This window comes from Petaurus breviceps, unplaced genomic scaffold (genome assembly GCF_028583685.1).
Source record: "Petaurus breviceps papuanus isolate PSGF00001 unplaced genomic scaffold, PetGlider_PUasm1.0 220, whole genome shotgun sequence".
Classification (NCBI taxonomy): Eukaryota; Metazoa; Chordata; class Mammalia; order Diprotodontia; family Petauridae; genus Petaurus; species Petaurus breviceps.
The window spans coordinates 21,098,543-21,124,744 of record NW_027185876.1 but is presented as its reverse complement, the minus strand read 5'-3'; the positions used below and the strand labels follow the sequence as shown (position 1 = coordinate 21,124,744).

At 38.1% G+C, this 26,202-nt stretch overlaps 1 protein-coding gene across 7 annotated transcripts in view; it reads right to left on the bottom strand.

Annotated features, from left to right (window-relative positions):
• Positions 1 to 4,041: 4,041 nt before the first annotated feature.
• DCAF6 (DDB1 and CUL4 associated factor 6) overlaps positions 4,042 to 26,202 on the bottom strand; it is a 141,021-nt gene continuing 118,860 nt past the window's right edge. For all 7 annotated transcript variants that reach the window (XM_069094718.1, XM_069094715.1, XM_069094719.1 and 4 more), the window contains 5 exons: positions 15,305 to 15,443; positions 13,542 to 13,698; positions 12,817 to 12,905; positions 11,307 to 11,412; positions 4,042 to 4,478 (listed from right to left, as the gene is read on the bottom strand). In XM_069094718.1, the coding sequence (XP_068950819.1) occupies positions 4,414 to 4,478; positions 11,307 to 11,412; positions 12,817 to 12,905; positions 13,542 to 13,698; positions 15,305 to 15,443 (556 nt within the window). In that variant the 3' untranslated portion in view covers positions 4,042 to 4,413. The remainder of the gene's footprint in view (positions 4,479 to 11,306; positions 11,413 to 12,816; positions 12,906 to 13,541; positions 13,699 to 15,304; positions 15,444 to 26,202) is intronic.

The following is a 26,202-nucleotide window of genomic DNA, read 5'->3' as shown; positions in this document are numbered from 1 at the left end:
AGTCAGGTTCACAGGAAAACACTGTACATAGTAACAGCAACATTTTGTGTGATGATCAACTACGAGCTACCTAGCTCTTCTCAGCAACACAATGATCCAAGACAATTACAATGGACTCATGATGGAAAATGCTATCCACATCAGATAAAGTACTGATGGACTATGAACGTGGATTGACGCATATGTAGCAGCAAGCACCCCAGTGTCCCCAGGGTGCCTGCTCACACAGGTAGATAAAGTAGAAAGCACCCACATTTTCAAGCCTTTAAAACAGAACAGGCTACCTCAGGCAAAGGTCCTCCTCTCCCCACACACAGCAACCACCCAGCGTCCTGGAAGCGCGCTCCCAGCAGCTCCGGCCCCTGGCAGTCTTCAGCAGGAGTCCTTAGCAGAAAGTCCTTAGCAGTCCTAACTCAAAAAGGGCTTCGTGCTGCCACTGCCTCTGCTGCTGCCGCCGTCACCATCACCGCCAGCCAACGCAGGAACGCTAGCTTGGCTTCCGCTTCCTCTTGCTCCGCCCCTTCCTGCTACATCAGCAAGTCCAACGGGGCATGGAAGATCTTTAAATCCCATAACCCTTACAGCATACTATTTTTACTTTACTTTTTTCATGTTTTTTTCTTTTTGGTCTTGTTCTTTTTTCACAACTGTGACTAAATAGAAATGTTCCATATGATTACACATATATAACCTATATCAAATTGCTTATCATTTTAAGGAAAAGGGAGGGAAACTCAAAAAAATTTGGAAGTCAAAAATCTTGTATAAATGAATGCTAAAAATCATCTTTACATATAATTGGAAAAATACTATTTAAAAATTTAGAAGTTGGGGCGGCTAGGTGGCGCAGTGAATAGAGCATCAGCCCTGGAGTCAGGAGGACCTGAGTTTAAATGCGGCTGCAGACACTTAACACAAAAACTAGCTGTGTGACCTTGGGCAAGTCACTTAACCCCAATTGCCCTGCCTTCACCCCTCCAAAAAGTAAAAAAAAAAATTTTAAAAGTCATGTTCATAGCTTTCTAGGTGAGAAAAGGGCATCTTTCCTTTCAAAAACTTTTAGTTCCAAATTCCCTTTCTCTTCTGCTCCTCCCTACCCCTTGAAAAGGCAAAAAATGTGATATCATTCATATGTGTGAAATAATACAAAACACACTTCCACATTAGCCATGTTGGGGGGAAAAGCAAGAAAGATAAAGTGAGAAAAATTATACCTCAATCTGCACTCAGACTCCATCAGTTCTCTCTCTGGAGGTGGACAGCATTTTTCACCCTTAAGTAGTTCTGAATTGTCTTGGTTCATCGTATTGATCAGAAAAGCCAAATCATTCAATTTATCATGAGATATCAACATTACCATGTACATTGCTCTGGTTCCACTCACCTCACTTTGCATCAGTTCATTTAAGTCTCCCCAGATTTTTCTGAAAGCATTCTGCTTATCATTTCTCATAGCACAGTATGCCACACCACCATATGCCACAATATGTTTAGCCATTCCCCCATTGATGGGCCTCCCCTCAATGTCCAATTATTTAGCACCACAAAAAGTGCTGCTATATTTTTGAACATATCGGTCCTTTCCCTTTTCCTTTAATCTTTTTTTGGATACAGACCTAGTAGTGGTATTGCTTGGTCAAAGGGTGTACAGTTTTATAGTGCTTTGGGATAGTTTCAAATTGCTCTCCAAAATAGTTGGATCAGCTCACAACTCCAACAATGTATTAGTGTCTCAGTTGTCCCACATCTCCTCCAATCTTTGTCATTTTCCTTTTCTGTGATATTAGTCAATCTGATAGGTGTGAAGTGGTACCTCAGAGTTGTTTAATTTGCGTTTTTCTAATCAATGGTGATTTAAAGCATTTTTCAAAGACTACAGATAGTTTTGATTTCTTCTTCTGAAAACTGCCTATTCATATCCTCTGACAATTTATTCAATTAGGGAGTAACTTACATTCATATAAATTTGACTCAGCTTTCTATATATTTGAGAAACTAAGCCTTTATCAGAGACACTCGATGTAAATTCCCCACCCAGTTTCCTGCTTTCCTTTTGACTTTGGCTGTACTGGTTTTGTTTGTGCAAAGTCTTTCTGATTTAATATAATCAAAATTATCCATTTTACTTAAAAGGCCCTTCTGGAGTGGAGTATTAAGTGAAGGAATCAGAAACAAATTACAATGACCTTAACGTGATGTTTGCCGTGTAAGAAATAAATATGAAAAATTCAGAGACATTTTGAAAGATCTGTAGGAAGTGATGCAGAACCAAAAAGGCAATTTACAAGACAACTTCAATAATGAAAAGGAAAACAATCGAAGACTTGACTTTGCAACTCTGATCAATGCTGTGATGGTGAAGTATATTTCTTGCCTTTCAGGAGAGAGGTGGTGGACAATAGGTATGGAATGAGGCATACATTTTCAGAAAGGCCAATGTATTGATTTGTTTTTACTATACATATATTAATTACAAGAGATGGCTTTACGAGGACAGGGTGGAAACCACTGACAAGTGCCAGTGATATTTAAAAAGAAGCATCAAAACAACACTTAAAAAGGAGATCAAAAATAATAACTTCAATTTTTAAATTTTTTAAAATTTTGTTAATTTTTAATTTAAATTAATTTTAATTTTTAAATTTTCTCTTTTAAACAGCAGTTTAGTCAGAGTTCCTAGAACAAAAGAGGGCAAAGAATAAATGCTGAGATTTGGAGCTGGGTGTTGGCAAGTAGCCGAAGGCCCACACAGAGCTGTGGAACCAGTCGGGTTGAGTGTCATCTTTGCAGTCTCCCAGGCCTAAAACCTAGGTGTTCTACTGGACTCCTCACTCTCCCCTGAGCACTCTCCATCCGATTTGTTACCCAGTCCTGTCGATTCTGCCTTTGAAATCTCTCTTGTGTATGTTCCCTTCGGACAGTACCATCGTTTTACACCTGAACTAGATACTGTCTTTTGGCTGGTCTCCCTGTCTCAAGTCCCTCTTCCCCTCAGCTATCAAGGCGATCTTCCTAAAGTGAAATTTTTCATCCCCGATCAATAACCTCCAGTACCTCCCTATCACCCCCAGGATCAAATATGAAACCCTCTACACAGATTTCAAAACTCTTCAGAACCTGATCCCTTTCCATATACTCAGTGATCCCATGACACTGGCCTCCTAGCTATTCCACAAACAAGATATTCCATCTCTCAACTCCATGAATTTTCACTGGCGAGCCCCCACCCCCCAAACTTCCACTACATTTCCTACAAAAAGCCTCTCTCTACATGCTAGGGGGCCTTCCTTCTACTGATTATCTCCAATTTATACAGTAGGTATCTTGTTTGTAAACAGTCACATATTTGCATATTGTGTGTGACCTCCTAGAGGGCAGGGGCTGTCTTTTGCCTTACTCTCAGAATTTAGCATAGTGTTTGGCACAAAGCAGGTGCTTGTGGATGACATAGGGCCAGATAGTTTATTCTGGTAGAATTTACAACTTACTTGAGGAATATTCAGTGCTTAAATGAGCAAAGAAGAGCACAAATGAGGTATTTAACACCAGTAATAATATCTAGCAAGGGGGTAGAAACTGAACCAGTCAAGTGAAAGTAGCTTAGGACAATCTTTAGGAGTGGGGCAGAGAGAAAGTGGTAAGGATTAGATAAACATTTATGTTAAAGTACTAGTTATTGATAACAGTTGTTTATCGTATCATTAGAATTTGTGCTTTTGTCTAAACAATGAATCTCTCCCATTGGGTGCTAGCCCGGCTTTTCTCAGTTATTCATAGCTGAAATATGTCTAAATTATGATGGCCCTTTTCTAATGAGGTATCATTAGTCACATACTAGCAAGTACCAGAGCTGGGGTGGAATGTTTGTGGAGTAAAAATTTACAAGTTTTTTTTTTTTAACTTCACTAACACTTAAGAAAAACAGATTTTAGCTTCAGATTATTTTTTCCCCATCTATGCTGGCATAATAATAATTTAAAAAAAGGATAAATATAATGTAGGAAAATATCAATCATAATATAAGAAGCCAAATTCAGAACATTTTTAAACAACCAATTCCTTTAATTAGAAAGCAACAAACATGCAAATAGCAGGTATAGAAATTTATTTGAACCAATATTTTCACTATAATGAAAATTATTTTTGAACATTGATCCAAGCTCCCTCATCTGCAGGTTAGGGAAAATATTGCACTCTGTGTCTTCTAGCACCCCTCATATGTGGCAAAAGGTTTAAAAACATTTTGCTAATTTTTCTTGCACACTCTCCCAAATTCATGCACACAATCGTTCCAAATAAATGTTATGTTATAAAAAAAAACCCTTAATATTGTGCTAAAGCTCTGTAAGGAAAAATATAATAAATGTTGTATACAAATTTCAGAACATCTAAGTGCTTGCTGAGTAAAGCTGATTATTCTTCATCTTCATTTTCATTCTCCTGACCCGAGCCTTCTGATCGGTCACCTTCTAAACGGTCTGCAATCATAAATATGGAATTAGTAAGGGGAATATATATCTAGCATTACAATAGTCAACAGCTTGAAATAGTTTTCATTAAAAAAAAAAACTATATAATATTCCACTGATTATCATATGTTTCTGAAGATGGGAGCTGTGTTCCTAAAAGAGAAGGAAAAGGGAAGCTGTGATGCTATTAGCTTAGAATGTAGCTGGAATAATGCAAAATCTGAGTTCCATGAGCTATGCATGGTTAAGCAATGGATGAGGAGTTGGAAGGAGCCTCTGGTGACGGATACCACCCCCCCATCTGTCAGTAAACTGGAGAGGATATTATTTCCCATATTGAAGAAGGAAGGGATTTGGAAAATCAGAAGAGAATGACTTAAATGAGCACTAAGTGCTACTATATAGACATGTACTGAAAAGCTTTCAATTTACTATACAGTTGGGAAATAAGATACACAGGCACTGGGGCATAGAAATCCATCTTGCCCTACTAGAAATTCAGAGGGGAATGGGGGAGGATATGAGAGAGAGCAGATTGGGGGAAGGGGTATTCAGTAGGCTTACTATCTTGGGGTGAGGGGATAGGGGAAAGATGGGGAGAAAATTTGTAACTCAAAATCTTGTGGAAATGAATGTTGAAAACTAAAAATAAAACAAAAACATTTACTATACAGTCATCTTTTGGAAATATCAGAACCTTTTGGTTACATAAATTTCACAGAAGTTACTTATAAAAAATCAGCATCTAAAGAAGGAGAAAGAACAAATGATAACACCAGTGTTCTCATTATATAAACTCCTGGAGGAACAGTTTTAATCAATCAACAAGCGTTTATTAAGCACCAGTTATGTACCAGGTATTGTGTTTAGCTGCTGAGGGATACAAAGACGAAAATGGAATTCTGTCCACAAGGAACTTATGTTCTATGTGGAGAGACAACGTGTACAAATAAAGACACACAAAATCTATGCAAGGTAATTTTGGGAAGGAGGCACTAGCAATAGGGAAGCAGAAAAGGACTCATCTACAACGAGCTGAGCTTCAAAGAAGGTGAGGGGCTCTAAAAGGTAGAAGTGAGAAATGAGGGAATTACAGGTATGGGAAACGGCCTATGCCAAGGCATGAAGATAAGAGCCATCTGGCTGAATTCTGGGAATAGCTGTCAGTCCAGTCTGTCTAGAATATAGAATCTGTGAATAGCATGGAGTCAGTTTGGAAGGCAGGCGACAGACAAGACTGTGAGCACAGCTTAAGGAGTTTCTATTTATTCTATAGGCAACAGGGAGTCACTGACAATTTCTGAGTATGGGAAGATTAGTGCCTTAGGAACATTATTTTGACAGGTATTGTTGCCAATGAAGTAATATTTTAAATCTGTGATTTGGAACTTTGGGCAAGTCACTTTCCCTTTTTAAGTCTCTGTCCTGACTGGTGAAGAAGTGATAATCTTAACAATACTAGGATAAAGGATAAATGTACAAGACACATGAAAAGCTATTGTTACTATTCCTATGTCAAAGAAAGCAGGACTCCTGGATGCCAGTTTGGGCCATTTACCCCGCCCTCCCAACATTCCTCTTAAACCTATAGGTTTAGTCTGCATGTATTCGAACTTAATTTTTTTCTGTCCTTCCATTTTCCCAAGTCAAGCAATCCCACTCCCGGATCCCAAAATGAGAAGAAACTATGAAAGGAGGCAGTATGAAGAAAGCAGAACAAGGACCACAATTAACATAAAAGAAAACAAAAGGAGACCTCGACTCAGATAGATGCAATGGCCAGTCACGTTTTCTGAGGACTGAGGTTTGAAACACACTCCCCACTTTTAAGTAGAGAAGCTTCAGGTGAACTCCAGGCACAAAAGGAAGCACATGTTGTCAGACTTGGACAATGTGTCTGTTCTACTTAAGGGCAAGAATTTCCATAGGAGAGGAAAGAGAAACCATTCCTTTCCCGAAGGCTAGAGATAGTTGGCATTCTTCAAGAAGGAAGGACAAATCACAACTGGTGAGGGGCCCGAGTTGCCTGAATGGGGACCCACCTAGCCAGTCCCAGTTGAGCAACTCAGCTCATCTCCTCTCCTTTCCCCTTACCTGAGGGTGTTCTGCCCAAAGGAAGATAAATTTTGATGGCCAACTACCTAGTTAATTTGGGGTTTGCTGGCTAGATTTCTTTCTCAAAAAGACCAAGCTTTAAACCCTGGATCTCAAGGATTAGACATTAGGTCCCTGCCCAAGTATCACTTAATGGTTGTTTTTGGGGCTCTCCTGGTGATTGTTTCTCTATTGGCCTAAAACCCAGAGGGTTCCCCCTCCCCCCTCCCTTTTTTGATTAAAGGGGCCATCTCTTGACTCAATTGTTAAAGAGGCCTATTTACTGAATGGGCGTTGCCTCACTCAAAGTGAGAACTTGAGAAGATCTTAGCTTAAAAGGGTCAAGGTCTCCCACTGCATCCTGGGCCACCTCTGATCTGGCTCCAGAGGGCTCTGGAAGGGAGAGTGAGGCTGGTGACCTCCCTAGCCCTCAAGTCAAAGTCAACTGTAAGCCATGTCATCATCTACCTGGTGTCATGGTCCTCTTCAAGAATGAAGGGCAAACCACAAGCTGGATAACACCAGCAAAGCCTGCGATGTTGTAGGGTGGGATGTGAGTCTGCAACCCTGGGTTCTACTAAGTCTGGGCTGTCAATGCCCATAAAAAATAAGAATCACAGTTCTCATTTCCAGAGAACTTTAAAGTTTATAAAGTCTTTCCTTATTACCCCACAAGGGATACAATGTAAATTTTTTATAGATGAGTAAAAATTGACTTTTGGATTCTCCTTATTTTTGTTTCTTTTCCAATAGCAAGGATAATATATAATTGGCTATAAATACATGTGTGAAGGTGGTTTTTTAGTTTTCTGAGATGACCTTTCAAAGAAGATGAGAGTGACTGTATTTTTAGTTTCTTAAGAACCTTATGCTCTGCCAAATTCAGTAAAAAAGGAGCTGATATGAAATACATGACCAATACATATTCCTGAACATGCTGTGAAGCATTTCTGAGATCACATAACAAGTGAATTTGAGACCTAGAGAGAACCTTGGAGATCATCTAAGCCTAACCTTACTTTACAGATGGGGAAATTTATGCCCAGAGAGGTGAACTGACTTCCTTCAAGTCACACAGCAAGGTTGTAGACCCAAAGCCAAGACCTCTCATGAAAGGCGTTTTCCACTACACCAAAAGGTCCTTTTAAGAATTGTCTCATAGGCAGAATTAAAGAATTAAGAGGCAGAATGAGGCAGGAGGAAGACTGCTGGGTGAGGAATCCAAAGACCTAGATTTAAGTCCTAGGCAGGCCACTACTAACTTTGTAACTATGGACAAGATATTTCATTTCATGTCTTGGACCTCAGTTTCCTCATTCATAAAACAAGGACTGCTATGAATAAAGCACATGGCTAAGGTGCTTCATATAAAACTTGAGCTAATATTACTCTCATTCTTTGATTGTGTCCTCACAAAATGGGGCTGCAAGGTCACAACTTCATTGGCCCAGTGATAACCAACTGTTTTTTAATGTGAAGAGACTGTGGTGGAGCTTGGGATTTTGGAGAGTTCCAAGACAATCTCCCGAGCAATAAATGAAGATGGGAATCTTCCCGCTACAGGAGGGAGCATTTCATAAATGCTTCTGTGAGGAGGAAAAAGAGAACTAGTTCTTTTCCTCAAACTCAGCTCTCCTTATTCATCACTGCGTCCTAGTGTCATCCGGGTCACAAATGCCATTTACAATGTCACAATGAATGGCATCTTGTTCACTGAGTATTACCAATATAAAAAATATGCCACCGCTCTTCTGAGTCATCCAAACTGCCAAACAAATCTCTTCAAGAATACTCTGGTAACTTTCTAGTTGGCAATTTTAACAAGAAGAAAGGGAGTTGTGCCTACCTTTAAGAGGGAAATAATATGAATCGGATGCCCCCATACTTTGGGAATTAAAGAAGGGCTATGAAACTAGAACACTAGTGTGGACATTATCTTTATAAACAACTGTGACAATATGATGGAATCTCTAAGGAAACATGATCCCAGGATCTGTGGACCAATCAGTGGGAACCAATTACCCAGCGAATATCTAAAGGTATACTACTAGGCTTTTGGGACTTGTGGGAAAAAACAGTGGATGTTAAGGGCCTCTTGACGAATTTCTAACAGTCTGTCCACAATACCTAACATGAAGCTTAGTGCACAAGGCCTATATTCCTTTGTGATTCAGTTACCAAAATTATGCCTACTAATGATATGGAAAAGGCAATGTGGTTCTCCTGTGGATGGCCCATATATCTTCTTGCTGCATTTTGGGTGGTCCATCGGACTCCACCCACTACTCCTCAGAGCTTACTTTGAGAGGCCAAATTCACAGATTTCAGAGCTGGAAGAGGCCTTAGTGGCTCTACTCCAATCCATATAAAGACAGAGTTGGTTCAGAGAACTTCCAAAAGCCTTTCTGGCTCTAACATTCTACTCATGGTTCTATGGTTCATTTATCTGGTATCTGTAGTAGTAGAATTTAATATGCCAATACATGATTTTTGGGTTCAAAACACTGAACTATTAGTGTTGCCTGATTATTAAGTTGCCAAGGAAAAGAAAAACTATGTTCTAATCTCAAGGCTCTGGTTCTTCTATTTTTTTTTTAAATGTTTCTTACAAAGCTTTGGGAATAGTATCTAAAAAATTCAAAGCAATCCAGTGGAGTTATGGTTGAACCAGTGAAGGTAAAGGATTCTAGAAAAAAGAAGCTTCCACTATGGGCATTTTAATTTGAAAATTGGTTTGAAATGATTATTTAAAATGACAATTTTCCCCGTTTAGTAGAACTTGGAATATGAACATAATACTTTCATGCATAAATTATTCAAATTAAGTAATGGTTTTAGCCACCAGCAAAGTTTGACCCTGGCTGAAATCTTCTCACTAGATTCAACTTGTGGGGGCCTTTTTTCAGAGAAAATGTCCTTTTCTGGGCTCCCTCAGAGAATATAATTTGGAATTATGCACTAAAAAGCTACTAAGCCAAGCATCTCCTTTGGACCCAGTTACATCACTGGTAGTCTAATAGATCAAAGAAAGAAGATATGGTCCTATATGTATAAAAATATTTATAAGGGTTTTCTGGTTTTGTTTTGGTGAATCCAAAAGAATGGAAAACTAAAGGATACACATCAATTGGAGAACGGTTGAACAAATTGTGGAACACAAACGTAATGGAATACTACTAGAATATCAATGCTCTAAGAAATGAGGGGAAAGACTATTTCAAGGACAAAGAACTAATACAGAGGACACGTGAATAGAGCTAGAATGACATACTATTACACTGATATTATAAAAACGAATCTTAAAAAAACCACCTCAGATCAACTAAGCAACAAAACCATGATTTCAAAAGACTAAGAATAAAGAAAGAACATTGCCTCTTTTATGACAGAGGATGATGAACTCATAGGAAGAATTTTTAAAAGCATATTTTTTGAAGTGACCAACGTAGATATGTTTTATGGAAGCAGGTGTATGTGATGGGCAAGAGGTGGAGGAGAGGTTCTGTATTTTTTTCAGTGTGTAGAGGGAGGTGGAAGGAAGAGAGAAAAAGAAACCTTAACAAAAACTAACCATAAATGTTAAAGAAATGCTTGTTGATGGACAGAATGACCACTAAGAAAACAGTTCCTTATCTAGAGTCCTACTCCAGACCCTAAAATATTCTGCCTGTGTTTCTTACTTCTGTGATTTCACCTTCTTTAGTAACATCAATTTTATGAAGAAGGCACTACAATGCTCATTCTACAGAAGACGTGTGGGGTGGGGAGGGGGGAGGATGTCACTCCTTGTGAAGCTGTTTTGTACATATGTGCAACAAATTTAACCCAGAAGCATGAACCAATGATTTCAAACACTCACGGAGCTACTACCAATCCAGTTTAGCCAGCATCATGACAATACCCAATGTATAAATAGATTATTTGACTTGGAGCTTTTAAGAGACATAAGAGATCCTCTAGTCCATATGCTTATTTTACAGATGGGGTCTACGAGATAAAGTCAATTACCTCCGGGTCACACAAGTAATAAGCAGCAGAACTTGTTTTCAAAACCAAGGCATATTTCCTTCACATTCAGTGCCCTTTCTACTAATTACCTTCTTGCATATAGTACAAAAACAGCCACAGAAATCTTATCTCAAATTGGCTTTGGTTCACAATCACTAACAGAATTTCTTTTTTAAAATTTTTACTGAATAATAAATATTCAATTCATAATTTAACAATTACTATAACATATGTTTTTGGTTGCATGAGGGCACCAAATCTCATAATTTATCTCCTTGAATTTTTACAAGTTGGTTTAATAAAGTGGGTTTCTGGTTCTCCTCTATGGCTTGGTACACTGTATTTTTTCCTGGTTTTCAGCAATGACTTTTTAGAGGAGTTAGCTAGGTCTGACCAAATGTGGTATATTATCGAAGGGTATCACATAATGCACCTTAAGCTAGAATAGTTTGGTTTATTTGAAATGGTAGTTGGTAAAAGCTTTAAAATATAAATTTTCTATAATTTTTAATAAATTTCAATAAAATTCTGCTCATGAGTAGTTTTTATAGGGACATATGATAGCATGAAACTGAAGACTTAGATGTTAAGTCTTTTATTCTGTGACATTATGAAAGCTCCATAAACATGTTGAGAATGGGTGTGATCTCTTTTATGTCTTGGACAGTATAGTGTTAATAAAGTATTTCATAAAGGTGACAGTAAAGACAGGGAGACCCCATCTATGACTCTTACCAGCTCGGATATGATTCAAGGAGGCCAGCATTCGTAACATGAAAGAAGCTGGGACAGTGATAGTGTTTCTGGTCTCCTCCAGCATTAATTCATTCCGAGTTATAACCTGTAAGGCAAATGAAATGCTTAAGAGATCACAGTGACATCAAAAACCTATCAACAGAACTTTGAAAATCATAAGGAAATTGGAAAAATAAATTCACAATTACACCTATGATAATTTACAATGCCTGCAACTCCTCGATTATATTAAAATGATTTCTTCAAGCCAAAATGCTTAGTGGGGGTAGCAAGGTCAGATACAAATACTCCTTTAAAGACCACAGACAGCCAAGGTCAAAACTCGATTCTTGGGCTGCTCATACCCATCTGAAAGCACAATTTAGACCCTCATTTTTTGTAGTTTATTCCCCAGAGGGGACAACATGATGTGCTCTCTGGGTCCCAAGACACAGCTGACACTTTCATGCACACTCTAGTGATGAATTATACTAGGCCTTTCCTAAAACTGTCTTGAGGGGAATGCTTTCTTCCATCTCTGCAACTATGAAATGCCTACTACATGTATTCTGGCTAAAGAGGAACAGATCTCCAGCAATCTTTTTCACCTCTTTGCTAACCTGAGCAGGGTATAAACTTTCGATCAACAAGCCTCTACAAGAGAGGTCAGGAACTCTTAAGTCTTGAGTAGCACAAATAAGACTAAAGAATATGCCAACATTTAAACGAAACATAACTCATAATAACCATGGAGAAAATGAAAAAAAAGGAAGAGCAAAAGCAAAGAGGGTAGGAAAAAAGCAAAGATGTGAAAAAAGAGGATGACAGAAAGAGGAGGGAGAGAAGTGAATTTGGTGAAGTACACTACCTCAAGCTAACTCTGTTCTAGAGTTTAGTACAAGAAAACTTCATAAAAAAGAGATTATTTCATGACAGAGAAGATTCTTCAAACTTTTCCCCCCAACTATAGTTCCTCTATTTTAAAACAAAAACTTAGAATAAAAAAAAAAACTGGAAAAATTATATGTAAGTAATTAAAAATAACAGCTTATTTCCAAAGGCCTCGTGACTAAAAGATTAGATGATTTTTTAAATGCTTCTTTATTTCACTAAATGCCTAAAAGCAGTATATAGCAACATTACATTTAGTAAAGAGGTCTGTTTTGATTTTATTGGTCTTTATTATTATGGTTTTTTTTGTTTTTTTTTTTTTGCTTTTTGGAGGGGGAAGGTAAGGCAATTGGGATTAAGTGACTTGCCCAAGGTCACATGGCTAGTTTTTGTGTTAAGTGTCTGAGGCTGGATTTGAACTCAGGTCCTCCTGACTCCAGGGCCAGCACTCTATTCACTGCGCCACCTAGCCACCCTATTATTATAGTTTTACCTGAATTCTTTTTTCATCTCAAAAAACTGTATACTTCCACTAATATAAATTAACTTGCTTCATTTTACTAGTTAATAAATGTGCTACTCAGCCTATTCAAGAGAAAAGAAAAACTAATGGTCTTACTTCATCGGCAAGTTTTCGGTTGAAAATCTTGGACTCTTCAAGTGGTGACCAGATCTTTATGTCATAATCTATGCCAGATGAGGCTAGAACTAGAAATAAATTTACATATTAGTGTAAAACTTGGAAATGAACTTTGTGGACTTTAATTACATACTTGAAAATTATGCTAGTACATTTTACTGAGAAGATTATCTTCTGATATTTATAAGCTTTGAAATTATTGAGGATATAATTTCAAGGTCACATTTAAATCACCTATTTTTTAAAATCATCAAGCATTTATTTCCCTCCAGCCTCACCTCCCAACTTTTTCCTTTTTCCCCTATCCATAGCTTATTCCTAAAAAGAGAAACTATTTTACTTGAAAGTCAAAAGATGGTTAACTGTTTTCTCAGTAAGCTTCATGGAGATTTATGAAGGCAGAAGTAAGTCTTAAAGGCTCAATTTGGGTGAGTATTTAAAAGCTCAAACATTTGAAACCTCTTGTAGGCATTAAAACTAGGAAAAATTTCATAAAAATAAATTCTTCTACCAGTTTCTCTGTATTTTTTGCTATGGATATTTGTTGTATAGAGTAAAGTGGAATCACCTCTCATCTAGTGAGTTTAATATACATTATTATTATTATTATTATTGTTATTTTCACTTAGAGAAAGTTTGGAACATGTATCTCATAAAAGATTTCAAGCTCATTAATTAGTCTTTCTGGCAGAGAACTATCTTACTTGGGTCAAATGGATGTGGTTGTAGGCAGTTCACAACATGATTATCAGCTTCCAAAAGCATCAAATGCTCAGCAGTATGGCGATCCCAAATGAAGATGTGGCCACAATCGGAGCCACTCATCACAAAATTAGTGCCCCAGAAGTTGGCTTCTTTTATCTATGAGTTTAAAAAAAATGTCAATTATATGATGGCAAGAACAATACGATGGCAAGGACAAGGAGACCAACATTAAAGCTAATTCCCAAATTAAAAATAAAATGTTGATTTAGAAAAGAATAAAATAAAAAGTTCTTTGAGATTTTGCCCTGCCTCTTACATTCAAAACTGGGAAGCTATCAGTAGCAGTCAGTCTGACAATAAATCAGGGAGACAGCTACATAGGCTTCTGGGCTTTCAGCAGTATGGGAACAATTTACAGAGATCTTTGCTAGATTTCCAATCAGCTCATTTTAGCTAACACAGTGCCACAGACCATTTGTAGGGGAAAAGAACTGACAAGTAATTAATGCTAAGACAGTTTAGGACAACAGTTCCATTTTTATCTGCCTTATCTAGATTGTATAGTTTTCTGAGCTATTAAAACAGAAGCATGGATGGGCATCTTTTTGTATTTTTGCTTTACGGTACAAGAACAGACAAAAAGCACCAAACATCTGATTAGCAGCTGGGTATCTAGATGACTCAGTGGATTAAGGGCTGAGCCTAGAGTCAGGAAAACCTCAGTTCAAGTCTGCCCTCAGACACTTACTAGCTCTGTGACCCTGGGCAAGTCACTTAACCTCTGTTTGCCTTAATCCACTGGAGAAGGAATTTCGGCAAACCATTCCAGTATCTTTTGCCAACCTCCACCCTCCCCCCCCTCAAACCAACCCATGAACATTACTGGCATAATACAGTCCACAGGGTTATGAAGAGTTGGACATGACTGAATGACTAAATAATAACAAATCATTATAGAAAGGAAGTGAAAAAAAATTCTTTCATTTCTAAAGCAATGAGATGGAAGCAATATAAAATACTGGAAAAGTTACTGAGGCTTTCCTTTTTGTTTTAATCAGCTCAAAAAAGCAACTATAAGCAAACTTCTACATTCTAGTTCAGAATTCAAAGGACAGTTACAATTTACAAAGGCGAAAATTTAAAAATGTATAAACATTTCCTTAGCACAAAAAGATTTTTTTTGAGAGTCAGCATGGTGTACTGGAAAAAGAAAAGCCTTAAGAGTTGAGAAGTCTGGGTCCAGATTTTGGCTGGTGCTCCTTAGTTACACAACTTTGAGCAAGTCACTTAATCACCTTCCTGAGCTTTAGTTTCTGTATTGGTAAACTAAGGATCCTAATACTTTCATTACCCATATCCCAGAACTGATGTGAGTGAAGTGTGTTGTGGACATTGAAGTGTCACACAAAAATAACTATTATAACTCTATGAAATATTTCATGCCTACAGAACACATACAGAGGATCACTGAGATGCAGAGGCAGAAGGGGCCCTAGAGACCATCTGGTCCAACCTCCTCATTTTCAAAGATGAGGAAACAGAGCCCCAGGAGATGAAGGGATGTGCCCAGAGCTTCACAGGTAGAGCCACAACAACTCCAAGTTCAGCGGCAAAGTTCCTTTCCCCTGGACTTTGCTGCAACCTCTCCTGAACCCCAGCCAGGACAATCTTTACAATTTAAACATGCACAAGGTAATAAACTATTTTAATCCAAAACACAAAACTGCCCATCTTTCCAAAGACTCCAATGAGCACTTGGTACCATTGTCCTGGAGTTGCGATGACCCTTATAAACCATCTTTACGAGGGGCCTCCTAATGTTCAGTGTGTCCAGCTCCTCCATCTCTTTCCTTTCCTTCCTTCGCCTGAAGAGTTCCTGAATTCGGGCAACAGCGGATCGCCTACATACATAAAGAAAACAGTGAATGAAGTCCACTGTACGATGGGGGAATACAATAAAATCACAAAACATGTATTTCATAGTACCACAATCACTCACCCTCAAACATAAGCATAAGAAAGCAGACACAAGGGAGACTACACCAGACTAGTTGAGTTACTAAAACCAAATTTTTTAGTTAAAGAGGTAACTTGGGAGATTTCTGGTATGTGGTTGAAAAGGGGAAGTAACATGCGACACACTGGCTTATAAAAGATAGTTTTATAAAAACACAACTTAGATGCAGGCAAAATTCATGTGCAGCTTATGTGAAGTGATACACACTCTAGATAGACAGAGTTTCTTCCACTTGTTCATGTTAGAAAATTAAAGGTATCACATAGAAGACATTGAGGGTTACAGAAGAGTTGAGGACGTGTGTCCTGGCTTTGCCATTTACCACCCATGGGACCTCAGCCAAATGACAAACTCTATGGACCTGAGTGTTCTTACTTGTCAAATGAGGGGCCTGAGCTCTACGGCCTCTCAGGTCCATCCCAGCTCTAGAGCCAAGACCCCTCATAATACAAAAGGTGGGGGGACAACCCTGATTCATGTTGGCTTTTTGTGTAGCCCTGGATATTTAAATATGCTTCATGAAGAGAACTGGCAGATAACAAAAGTAGTGAATACATTTTTTACTTAGAGTTAACTACACAGTTTACTTTGGGCAAGTCATTTAATCTTCTGGGGTCTGGAGGTCCCTCCTGGCTCTAATGACTGATTCTAATGTGGCTCCATATTTTACTAGTTCATGGAGGTGAGAAAGCAGGCTAAGAGGTTGAGCTCAGGAGAGAAACTCTGTATTCACCTTCAATCTTAGCTTTATCCAGTAGCAAAGAGGTCTCTGTAAACATAACTGTCACAAAACTATTTCAAAAGTCTGTTAAAAACTCTGTTTTTATGTCTATTGTTTAAAATGTTATGTTCTACATAAAAGATTCAGGCTCTTTCAATCAAAGGTTCTAATGCCTTTCCCCCTCCAATTTATATCAAGGTAATGTCTCAAGATTTAATAGAAGTACTACATTTAAATTAAAATTGCATGTGGTTAGCAGTATTCATCTGGAAAGTTGGTAGGATGGTGGTTTTTTTAATCTTCTCAAAGAGAAAACTCCCCAAATTACTTCCTTCCATTTGGAAGGAACCTAGATGAAGGGGTGGAAGCTGAGGAAATATGTCATGTACATACTTGCATATATGTATATGCATGTGCATGGGCCTGTATATCTGTGTCTATATTTATGTCTTTTAAAATTTGACACATGGAGCTAAAGGGAAAGGAGCCAAAAAGAGAGATGAATGCTAGAAACTACAACCAAAAGGATTTCATATAATTAGCACAAAGTAGTCATAGAAAATATTTTCTGTTAAAGAAACCAAAGTTACTGCAATTAAGGAAAACAGTTCAGAGATTTGATGCCAAGCTGGCTTAAAGGCCTGGAGGTATAAATAAAATCCAAGGAAAGCTTCAGACACTAAAAGGGGGATTTTGAAATGAAAATATGAATTAAAGTATCTGTATAAAATTAGAGCTATGGAAATTAAAAGAGTTGATAAAAGGTACTGAATTGTACCTGGCCATTTCTTTCTTTCTTTCTTTTTTTTTGCCTTTCCGAGGTCAATTGGGGTTAAGTAACTTGCCCAAGGTTACACGGCTAGTATTTTTGTGTGGGTATTAAGTGTCTGAGGCCAAAACTGAACTTGGGTCCTCCCGACTCCGGGGCCAGCACTTTATTCACTGTGCCACCTAGCCGCCCCAAGGCCATTTCTTTTACATATTTGCTTTGTAACATTATCCACTATTTATTACTTCCTATAGTTAGCTATTTTAATAGTTATATTTTTGGGGCAGCTAGGTAGTGCAGTGAATAGAGCACGGGTCCTGGAGTCAGGAGGACCTGAGTTCAAATCCGGCCTCAGACACTTGACACCCTTAGTCATATGACTTTGGGCAAGTCACTAACTGCCCTCCAAAAAGCGGAAAAAAAAAAAAAGGCATGACAAATTAATGGCTACATGTATGTGTGTCCATCTGTCCGTCCCTCCATCCATATGTATGTATGTATAGCTGAACAAAGTGTGTGTTATAAATTTGGCCACAACAGTGCTTTTTGGACTACAGGCCCGAGGCACCACCTATTTACTAACTCACGGTAGTGATTTAAGACTTGGTATTTATCCCTGAAAAATTTATATTATTAAATCTGCCTTAAGAGTCTAGTCTGAAGATTTTGATGGAATGTGAACCTGTCATCTACTGTGTTAGCTATCCCTTCCAGCTTTGTGCTGTCTGCAAATATGCTAAGTAGGTCACATGTGTCTGCACCTAAGATATTGATAAGAATGACAAAGGATCACAAATTGAGAGCTAGGAACAACTTTGGAAGGTGGTGAAATTGAGGCATGGAGAGAGTGACTTGTCCACAGTGATACAACTGTTAAGTATCTGGAGCTGGATTTGAAACCAAGGACTTCCTGCCTTCGAGGCCCTTGCCCCATGCTGCTTCATTTGTACACTGTCCTGACTCTTATGATCCTGGGAACAAACATAGGGCCCAGGTGTACAGGTGTACACCAGCAGAAACCACCTCCCAAGCTGCCTCAGAACTCATAATGGTCACTCTTCAGGCCCGTTGTATCAGTTCCAAATTCACCAAATTTCACAATCATCTAGAGACTTTATCAAACATTTTGCTAAAATACAGGTAAATATTATTCAACAGCATTCTTCTGACCTAGCAGTCTAGTAAAACTTTGTGAAGAAAAAAAATTAGTCTGACAAGTCCTATTCTTTTTTTTTTTTAAACAACTGGGGTTAAGTAACTTGCTCAAGGTTACACAGCCAGTTATTTCTGGGTGTGGTGCTAAGTATCTGAGCCCCCGGATTCAATCCCAGGTCATACCGACTCTGGGGCTGGTGCTCTTACTCAATGCGCCACCTGGCCGTCCCGACAAGTCCTATTCTTGATGTCAGCTACCTGTAATATGTATTTTTTTTTTCTAGATGTTTGCTATCCCTTAATTAATTAATACAGTCTAGAATTTTGTTAGGAACCCAAGTAAAGCTTACTGCCCAATAGCTTGCAGAAGCCATTCTCTTCTCTTTAAGGAAACCTATATTTGTGCCATACTATTATGGTATTAAGATCTCAACAACATGCTTACAGAATGCTTAATATGTGGTGTTTCACTAGATCTTCATAACACTCACCATTCTAACTTCTGCCCCCTATATTAAATATCGTGGCCTTCCATTTACTCAACCTCTTCAACACGTATGATCTGTTTGAACAAACTTTCCAAGAGAATTTATCCCAGGAACCTCGGGTACTACATGAATTCTATATACTGTTTACTCTATAGTTAAGTAGAAAAGGCATTATTCCCCCCATTTTATAGATGGAAAAACCGAGACTCAGAATAGACAACTGATTCACAGTTACCTATCTTGTAAGTAGTGGAAAACAGGATTAGAACTCAGGTCTTTAAACTCCAATATGATACTAGATTGGGAGTTCAAGGGCAGCTGGGTTTCAACTGTACTTTTGGTGTTAACTAGATACGTGACCAAGGAAAGTAAGTTATTAAGCCTCTCTTTGCCTCGGTTTCCTCATCTGTAAGATGGGCATAACAGCACATACATCTCAAGGTTGTTTTGAGAATAAAATAATATATGTAAAATGCTTTGAAAACCTTTAAAAACTATATAAGTGATGTTTTTTTATTATTAAAATAATATGTAAAATAAAATAATAATATTATTATTAAAATAATAGTAATAATTTAGAAGTTTCAGGAATCTCAAGGAAAACAATTCTCCAGTCCCACCCCCAATATTTCTTCTATCATTCAAATCCATCTTAGAGATGGGAGTAATAGAGATTTAAATAAATAAAAAAGAAAGGAACAAAATGAATGTGAAAAAACTTTCTACATCTCCCCCTGGGTGGAGTCAACAGTAAATGCTTAATTAATGTTTGTGGCTATTGTTACTGAAAGCCGAAAAGCAGAAATTCCTAATCTCCTTTTTTTGCTTCCTTCCTCTGCCACAATCCTCATCATCAACTAGATTCTTTTCAAATTATGGCTATATGTCCCATGTACTTTCAATAACATGCATTCTATTTTTAATTTTGTTATGAATTCATTAAAAAATTAGCATCAAACTTCATGAGTTGAGCTCAAAACAAATCAAGGAAACCATATTACTCTTCTTTCAAGAGACTAAACGGGTATATTCATGCAAATTCAGGAGAGACATTCCCAAATATAAGCAGACATTAATTAGGTAGAAGTCTGGGAAACAGGAACCACGGCTTATCCTCTTGTTCTACAGCACTGGCAAGGATTTTCCCAGAATGCTGCATACAGTCATGGCCGCACAATCTAAGAGCAATGGAAATGATTTAAAGGCTGACAAAGACTGTCTTGGATGGAAAGCTAAGGGATGTAAGCTGAAAATCCAAAGGGTTGCTGTTGCTTTAGTTCCTATTTAAAATATTCCAGGATACATAAAGGACAGTAAGTTGCTAGTTAACCATTTATGATAATAATAAAGATGATAATGATGATGGTACTCAGCACTTTATAGGAGCTTTTTTGTATGTGTGGTCTCAATCAACCCTCAACATCTCTGGGAGTTAGGTACTATTATTATCCCCATTTTACAGAGAAGGAAACAGAAGCCAGAGGTTAAGTAATTCGCCCAAGGCCACACAACAACTAAGTGGCTGAGGTTGGATATGAACTCAGGTCTTCCTGACTCCAAGATCAACAATCTCTCTGCTAGGCCACCTGGCTGCCTCTACTGGAGACAGAACAAGAAAAAAATCAACTAAAATTATAGCAGGTATTAAGAAAACAGCAGAAATAATTTCTTTACCACAAGATTATAAAAAACTAAAATATAGAATCAGGAAAAGTTGTAGAATTTTTTCCCCTATTAATCTAATGATAAAACATTTTGAAAAATTAATTATTCAAATACAAAATATCATTCTTATTTTAGAAATCAGAATTCTGGCAAGATCTGAAAAATGAATTTACATTCTATTCTGAATTCCACAAAATAACCCTTCCTTCTACCTAGAGTTAGAATAATCTGGACGTTCCCTTCTATCTCTACAATCCTATGATTAGTTATTTCCTTAGAAAATAAAATGAATAAATTTAATCTGTTCTCCACTGACTGGAAAGTGAGTTCTTGTAAGCTTGTATCAGGAAGGGAAGCTTTTCCACAGTGTCTACTATGTGCCAGGAACTACGCTAAGTGTGGTTTATAATTATTATCTCATTTAATCCTCACAAGAATCTTGGGAAGTGGGTAATATTATTATCCTGTTTTACAGTTGAGGAAACTGAGGCAAGCAGAGGTTAAGAGACTTGCACATGGTCACATAGCTAGTGTCTGAGGCTGTATGTGAACTCAGGTCTTCTAAACTCCAGATACAGTGCTTTAGGAATAGCAATTCCCTCTCCACGTCAGCAGTAGAGAGGTTCTACCATTGTAGCCCAGTATCACACAGCATTATTTCAGGGGTCCAAAATGACATTAAACTGGTCATAGGAGCAGCTAGGTGGCACAGTGAATAGAGCACCGAACCTGGAGTGAGGAGGACCTGAGTTCAAATCCAGCCTCAGACACTTAACACTTATTAGCTGTGTGACCTTGGGCAAGTCACTTAACCCCAAGAGCCCTGCCCTCCCCCCTCCAAAAAGCAAAAAAAAATAAATAAAAAACTTGTCATGGGTTAGGAAGGTAGTATAATAATTCCCCCTGGGACAGGAGAAGGAAAGGGAAATGCTGTGAGGCAATCCACGAAAAGAAAAAAAAATCGTCATGTCTGGGATAAATGTTCTGTTCTAGCTCTGACTACAGCTTTATTTCTCGTATGTGTTTTATATATTTATTGGCTTAATTTTTCTATTCAGGAGCACCTCATCAATTTGGAGTTCACTAAATTTAGAACTTAGTATCACCAACAGACCTCGGACTGATGGTTACCTTTGTACCATCTAAGCAAAGTGCTGAATAAGTAAGTTAGTAGTATAAACAGTCTCTAAGAAAGAATGTTTTTAAACTCTCTAGAGAACAAACTGCTTCTAAGTAATTTAGGAAAAAAAAACATACAGAGTAAAAATAAGGTTAGCTGTGCTTTGTAGCACTTTCCCAAGTAGGAAGTAATAGAGATGGGCATTTTTCATAGCTTCAATACAAATCTGCATTCTAGCGACGGATTTCCTCAAAGTTAAGTAGAGAAAAGTATACCTCCGGTCCCAGAGGGCAGAGCTGTAATAGGACTTCTCCTATCAGGGAGGCAATTTCAGTTGGGAGAGGGAGTTTAAGGTATCACTATATGCATGGCTGAGGTAGATATGTAAAAGGTCATGGATTTAAGAGACCAGAATATTTTTAATGAGTGAAAAGGGCTTGGGTTGGGGCGGCTAGGTGGGCAATGGATAGAGCACCTGTGCAATCCTGGGACAAATCACTTGACCCTGAATGTCTCGCAAAAAAAAAAAAACCAAAAACCAAAACCTAGAAAAGAACAGAAAAGGGTTTAGGTGGAAAAGACTAAGTGACAAACTTATTAGGGGAATGGGGAGTGTCTTAGAGGTACAAAGATGACAGCAACAAGGAAATGGTAGAAAAAATCCTCAGTAGAGGAGATGGTTGCAGAGTGATGATAAATGGGGAAGGAAATGAAAATGGCCATGGAGAACAAGGTGTATGCTGATCCCTCCTCCTGGCCCTAAGTGTCAAGGATGTAGGAGAGAAACTATATAATGTATAAGTCTTAGAGAGGGTTCCCAGAGATGCAGTTATCTTAAGGAAAAGATGGGCTTTGGTGGGTACTAGATGGAATATGAAAGGAAGAGATATAGTACCACTGACTGAAAGCTGGGAGGGACTTTAGAGGTCATCAGGTTATCTGGTTGAAGCCCTATTCTCCCATCTTCAGAGTGAACTTCGGATTCCCATCCCTTTCCTTGTCACACGGAAATGTTTCATCAAGCAACAAGCTGTTCCAATCAGTGCAAGATCACCTGGGGGAAATCAGTGCCAAAGGTGGCCAGTGTTGGCTGCACAAGCTGTTGCTACCCTCTACAACCCAACTTCCATGGTAACCTCAGTCTTACTTTACCCACTTCTGCCCTCACAATGAAATGATCACTGTCGTAAGAATCAGAGAACTTGATTTAAAGTTTATGTGATCTTAGATAAGCTACCTCTTAGGGTCATTTAACCTTTAGAAGGAGGTAAAGGCAAGAAAGCAAAAGGAAACAAAACGAGGAAGACCATGTTACTTTGAATTCTGACTCATTCATACCTCCTTATTTCCAAACATATATGCATGCATACATACATACACACAGACATATACAAACATACATTCAGCTGACAAATACTGCCTAAGCACTTACTGTGTATGTAATGTGCCACATCCCATAAAGAAGCCTAAGCTGCAATTCCCAGCATCTTGCCATTTAATTGGGGGAGATGAGATGTGTTTGTGGTCTTAACAATAGCTATTTGCTGCCTCCACTGGGTCCTCACAGTAATTTTATGAGGCAGGTATCAGAAACATTGTTATCTCCATTTTTTTCAATGAGGAAGTTGAGTTACTTGCTCCTAGTCACAGAGCAGCAGATGTGAGCTGAGGAGTCTACATCCAGGACTCTTTCGAGGAACTGACTGAAACACCATGCTGTAGAGGGAGCAGAGGGAGATCACCTCTGGCTTGGGTCAGGAGGGAAGGCCTTATGGAAGAGGGTGGAATCTGAATGAAGCTTTGAAGAAACAAAGGGACGGAAGGAAGGAATCAAAGCTCCTCATGCCCCATGACCACTTGGGCCCTTATCTAGCTACTAGCACTCAACAACATCTATCTCCTTATGGTGGACTCCATCCTACTTAGGTCCTTGTTGTGGTTACCTATGTACCTCTCGGGACAGAAGGTCAGAGAGGAAAGTTTTTAATACATGAACATTTAGTGTTCTAATTAAAAATCATTCTTTCTCATTCATGATGAATGAATGCAACATGATGAATACGGAAATGCTTTTCATGTCTTTATATGTATAATCAATATCATATTGCTTGCCTTCTCAAGGTGAAAAGGAGAGGCAGGACGAAGAGCAAGAATTTAGAACTCAAAATTTTAAAAAACGAATGTTAAAAATTTTAAAAATATAAATGGGAAATATTCAACAAAATAAAAATATATATTAAAAAAATAACAGGTCCCTTTTAGGACCCCGTGGCCTCATTTGATTTATTGTATGGTAAGTGAGAGTTCTAGGTCATTTTTTGCTGATTCAGACTAGCCTTCAACCCATTTCTCTTTTACTTCTTAAATGTAAGAAGCAATCTCAAAGTAAAATCATGATGCATAAACAAACGACTCTACACATGAGCTTACTCTTCTTACTGATAATAAGGATTAGCACTTCACTGAGGGAACTTTAGCAGATGGAGAAAGGTGTTAATGAAAAGAAAAGAATGCTTTAAAAAATGGGAAATGGATAAACAGTAGGAGTGGACATTTCTGCTGTGTCCTCCAGTTCTGGGAGGGTATTTGTGAGAGATCACTTTATTGTCACTGCAAGGATTACTTATGATGTCAAATGGGAATATTTTCAGGACTACCTTTATTCATGAGAGACAAAGGGACCAATATAGTTAAGTGGAAAGAGTATTAGATTTGGAGAAAAGGGACCTCTGTTCAAATCATCTGAGACACTGGGCAAATCATTTAAAGCCTATGGGCCTCAGTTTCCCTAAGCATACAATGAAGGGGTTAGACTAACTTCGAGTGTCTCTTCCACTTCTAAATCTTATTCTATTCTTCAAGAAGATAGCTGGTATCAATCTTAACAAAGGGAAATAGAGGCAAAGATGATCCAAAACAGAGAATAAGACTTTAGTTTTGGAATATATTGTTATTTTTGGTAACAGATTCGTCTAATTATGTTTTATTTAATGAATATTACCATGAATTTGTACTTCCTGAACACATACCTAACTGATGATAGGGAAACCTAACCAGAAGTGTGCTACAGATAGAAGGGGAGAAACTACCCTCGATCCGAAACTCATCACAGATAATCCACATGAGGATAATTAAGAATGAACTATTTTGGGGAGAGTAGCTGCAATGTTTCTCTCTTTGAGGCTGGGTCTCCCTCTTGTGCTCAGACTAGAAGCCATTCATAGATCTGATCCCAAGACTGATCAGCAAAAAAGCTTTACCTTCCTCCACTTTTTAGACCTGGGCCAGGAGACTCTTTCTTTGGTAGTCTGGTGGTCTCCACCTCCCAAGAAGCTCATGATGTTTGTGTCAGACTGCCCTACGGCAGCTCCGAACTCTCAAACTCAAGGGACCCACCAGACAGGCAAACGTCACCATGCCCAGCCATTGTAGTCTTTTAAAAGAAGATGGTAAGCTAACTCTAAGCCCTAGCTACTTTGACACTGGTTACTGGTTCATAATCATCTCTGTATGTCTGCTTTATTTTTCCTAAATTTATGTAAAAATATCACAGCTCTTTTAGTGGGACGCTGTTCTGATAATGCAGGAACTGCTTCTTGGTCCATAGTATGAGAGGGAGAAGAAGAAACCAGGGCTGACATATTCTGCCTCACTGCTGGTAATCACAAAGTCACAACAAGAACAGAGGAAAATCAGTGAAGACCAAGATACTATTTCAAATCTCCCTTAAGGTGCTAACAACCCTAAAACCAGCATAAACAGATATGCAAACCAGCTTGGGGTTTTAGAACACATATTTTCATTTGGAAAACGCCAGCTTGTGGCTTATCTTGTTATTCCTTCCCTTCCCCATGGGCTCCTCGCTTCTGAAGGCTGCTATTACTCTGAGGAAGTAAAGCAGTCTCTTCTCTCTCACTTTCAATTTATAACCCACCTGACTTCTGCCTCTGTTCTGATAAGGTAGAATTCATACCTGAACTAATTTTTTGGTAAATGACTAATAGTGATAGAAGTTCACTGGAAAGTACTATTTAAAATATGAACAAATCTAAACAACAACAACAAATATTTGTCTGACAGATTTAACATAAAAGAAAGGTTTGAAGGAAGAATTTCAAGACTTGACATTATGATATCCTAAAGTAATTAGTCATTTTTACCATAAGAAACAACTCTTTAAACACACACACACGAGCCTATGCAGAAATTATAAAATTTCTTTTTCTCACCGATAGAGTAAATTACATATGTCTGAACGATGAATTCTGATACATGCTATTTATCATTATTCAAAACCTAGTTTGGAAATTTAAAGGAAACAAATAGGCTTTTTTCCAAATAAAAAAATTAAAAATAAGTATGCTATTTTTCAAGAACATTTATTTCAAAGTTTCTTTTTCATTCAACATACTAGATAAATTAACACTGATTCTATCTGCACAGTCATTTTTGTTTTCATTATATTCCCATGCAGTTCATGCAGCTAAATACAGATGATAAAAGCAGCCTGTTTTATAAGGTGCAGCATTTAAAGTTCAGTCAGTTTAAACAAAGTATTAACTGTTAATAGGAAAGATGGTTAGCATGGAAAATGAGGACCTAGCAGATTCATTATAAGGAAAGAAGAAAGGAAAGAAGGAAAGAATGAAGGAAGGGAGGAAGGGAGGGAAGGAGGGAGGGAAGGAAGGAAGGAAGGAAGGAAGGAAGGAAGGAAGGAAGGAAGGA